The sequence below is a fragment of the Cyprinodon variegatus genome, unplaced genomic scaffold, assembly GCF_000732505.1.
Source record: "Cyprinodon variegatus isolate N-32 unplaced genomic scaffold, C_variegatus-1.0 Scaffold489, whole genome shotgun sequence".
In the NCBI taxonomy this organism is placed as follows: domain Eukaryota; kingdom Metazoa; phylum Chordata; class Actinopteri; order Cyprinodontiformes; family Cyprinodontidae; genus Cyprinodon; species Cyprinodon variegatus.
Window position 1 is genome coordinate 643,445 of NW_015150942.1, and position 2,844 is coordinate 646,288.

At 34.7% G+C, this 2,844-nt stretch overlaps 1 protein-coding gene across 1 annotated transcript; it reads left to right on the forward strand.

Annotated features, from left to right (window-relative positions):
- The first annotated feature begins 66 nt into the window (after window positions 1-66).
- Window positions 67-2,354, forward strand: hadhb (hydroxyacyl-CoA dehydrogenase/3-ketoacyl-CoA thiolase/enoyl-CoA hydratase (trifunctional protein), beta subunit). Its single transcript, XM_015390233.1, has 5 exons — window positions 67-181; window positions 1,376-1,448; window positions 1,617-1,658; window positions 2,039-2,135; window positions 2,258-2,354. The coding sequence occupies exons 2-5, from the start codon at window positions 1,382-1,384 to the stop codon at window positions 2,304-2,306; spliced, it is 255 nt and encodes an 84-aa protein (XP_015245719.1). The 5' UTR covers window positions 67-181; window positions 1,376-1,381; the 3' UTR covers window positions 2,307-2,354.
- The last annotated feature ends 490 nt before the right edge of the window (window positions 2,355-2,844 follow it).

Sequence of the window (2,844 nt, forward strand, 5' to 3'; positions counted from 1 at the left end):
ATTCGTTCGTCTTGCTTTTATTTATTTATTTATCTTTTTATCACAGGCATTTTTTTACAGGCTCCACAATCGTTTGTTGGGTCCTTCGCCGTGTAAGGGCCAGGCAGTTCTTGTAGTCCTGTGCAGGCTGGGCGATCATTCAACAGGGAAGCAGTGGTGTTAAAAAGCAGCACACGTAAAGGTAAAGTGAAAAGTCGTTAAATCTCTAAGAGAAGAAATTAAAGCAGAAAATATGTTTGATTTCTCATGAAACTGTGTCTGAAGTCTTGTCTCGGAAAGAAATGGAAAGCTAACAATCAGTTAGCTACGCTTTTGTGTTAGCTTGTATATCTTCATTTTTTCTTAACTGTCTTAAACTGATTCTATGTCTTTTTAATTGCATTGAAATACTACTTCAAATAATGGATTTCTCGTATTTATATGACACCGTTTGAGACAAAGATTCTTGTGATTTTGTCTCAGTCATTATGTAGGAGAGGAATGTAGGTGAAAGGTCGCTGCAGCAGGGTGTTGGGCAGGGGTGACCCAGGGACCTGTCAAACTGACGTACATAAATATTCGTATCTTATAAACTCAAAAAGAAACTGAAATAGTAGTATAAATATTAGCAGTTTGATGCTTTAGATACTAGTTTGTATGATATATGTTGGGCCAAACTAAAGTGCGCATAGTGTTTTGGTTATATGGCATTATTGTTCATTTAATTATCAAAAAGCTATTGCCTTTAGGGAAACGAAGATTTAAGGCCAATTACTAATGTTATGCTTTGTATAAAAAATGTGTTGATGGGTAACTTGGCTCGAAATCTATAGAATGGTTTTGTTGTTTTTCTTTGTAATTTTAAGGAATTACATATTAATATTAACTTGTTAAATGATAACAAAAATCTAGCTTACCATGTGTAATAAAGCATATTACATAACTGTTTAAATCATTTTAAGCTGTTCTTTATCCCATTCTTTAAAGGTTAGGGTTAACCCTAACCCTTTAAAGGTTCCATCCGTTCTCTATTATCCCATCAGTTTTCTTCATGCATCTGTCCATACATCTGTTCTCCTGTTACTGTCCATTTATCTTTTCTCCCTGCTTACTATGAATTTGCTGGTTCCAAATTCAGTGCCTAACTAACATGGAAATATCTGCCATAAATTTGTAGAGATCTTTTCTATCTTAAATGCACTAAAAGGATTGCCACCGTATAGTTTGTGTCTGAAAAAGTGTGAAATCTACATTAATATGATACACTCCCATGTGATATACTATCATTGCTCTTTACTTTTTTATTTTTGATGTACATTTCTTCAGTCATGGTTTCTTTTTCCTTGAAAATGTCTGGCTCAACTTTAAAGTATATTTGTTTTTATTTTCAATCTAGATCATAATGGCCTCCATGTTGCTGAAAACAACGCGGACTGGCGCTGTCAGTCCTTCCTGGGCGGTGCGCTCTCGTAAGTTTTTGTTTTTTTAAAGTCCTATGATATGCTAAATACTCTCTTTGATTGGACTTAAACATAAATCCACTGCCAATATGTCATGTTTTCTTTTATATATTTTTTCAAATTATTCTAGTTTAATAAAATGATTCATCATTAATACTATTTTGTTTATTCTGTCAGTTGTCCGATCTCTCAGTACAACAACGCAACTCCAGGCTCAAGGTAACAAGTGCTACTATTAGAACTATAGAGTTAATTCTTAAAAAAAATGTGTACTACTGTATAAAACAGCAAAATTGTATTTAACAGAATAAGGGGATTTGGTTTTTTCCCAGATTGCTCTCAAAGGCATATTTAATTAAACATTTTATTTGTTTAAAATTCATGAAAATAATTTAATTAATTGAAATTTTCAGTGTTTGCTTTCAACTAGTGTAAATTTACTTATTAGCGGGTTATTTGGCAGTTAATTTATAAGGCACTACCTATTCTATAGCAGTTAACAAAACATGAAATGTGATAACTTCATATAAATAAGAATGGTTAATGATGTGTCGACCACTGTTTGCATTTATAAGCTTGTGTTTTAATTCCCTTTCCAGCTCAAACAAAGAGCAAAAAGACACTGGCTCGTCCTGGGTTGAAGAACATTGTTCTGGTAGAAGGTGTTCGGACCCCTTTCCTGATGTCTGGAACCACGTGAGTTTCTTCAAACTGAGTTCACATCTTCGAGTCTGTGGACATTATTGGTTTCTACAAATCTATTGTCCGCACTACTTGGTAAGTTAAATAATGAAATCTACTTTTCACCTTTTTGACAGGTATGCAGATCTGATGCCCCATGACCTGGCCAGAGCAGCTCTTCAGTAAGTTTGTGATCGAGTTGACTTTAATACAAAATGCAACTTAGAAAAAACTGTTTATGTAGTATTCTTTGTAATTTAAACCAACACTGCCTAATTTCTCAATCGGATATTAGCTTAATTTGAGATTGATAAAATAGATTTTTCATATTAATATACTGCATAATGTATTTGAGGGCCTACTTACTTCTGATGATCGATTGGTTACTAAATGAGTTGTGTGACCCAGAGCGCCTCTTTACAGCTAGCTCTCTGAGCTCCACTTGAACATGATGGCTAACTAAGCTTAAAGTTGTTGTTAGCCTACAAAACCGATTTAACCCTTACCTGATCAGGAATATTGTTGGTTCTTTTATGTAGGATTTATTCTGGAGCAGTGAACGTACCTTGTCTTTTACAAGTTACTCCATGACTTTTCAATCTTTGGGTCCAGTTACCTGCTGTTGGAGGAAGACTGTTTCATTTTGCCCATTTTGCTTTTAAAGGTACACTATGCAACCGGTGTTGATTTTCCAGCGAGGCTCCCCCCAGAGGGCGAAAGTAAA

Excerpts from the sequence above, each read along its gene's own strand:
- hadhb (XM_015390233.1), top strand. The coding sequence starts at position 1,382 with ATGGCCTCCATGTTGCTGAAAACAACGCGGACTGGCGCTGTCAGTCCT. Across the intron at positions 1,659-2,038 it reads AACGCAACTCCAGGCTCAAG|CTCAAACAAAGAGCAAAAAG; the intron begins GTAACAAGTGCT and ends TTCCCTTTCCAG. Across the intron at positions 2,136-2,257 it reads TTCCTGATGTCTGGAACCAC|GTATGCAGATCTGATGCCCC; the intron begins GTGAGTTTCTTC and ends CCTTTTTGACAG.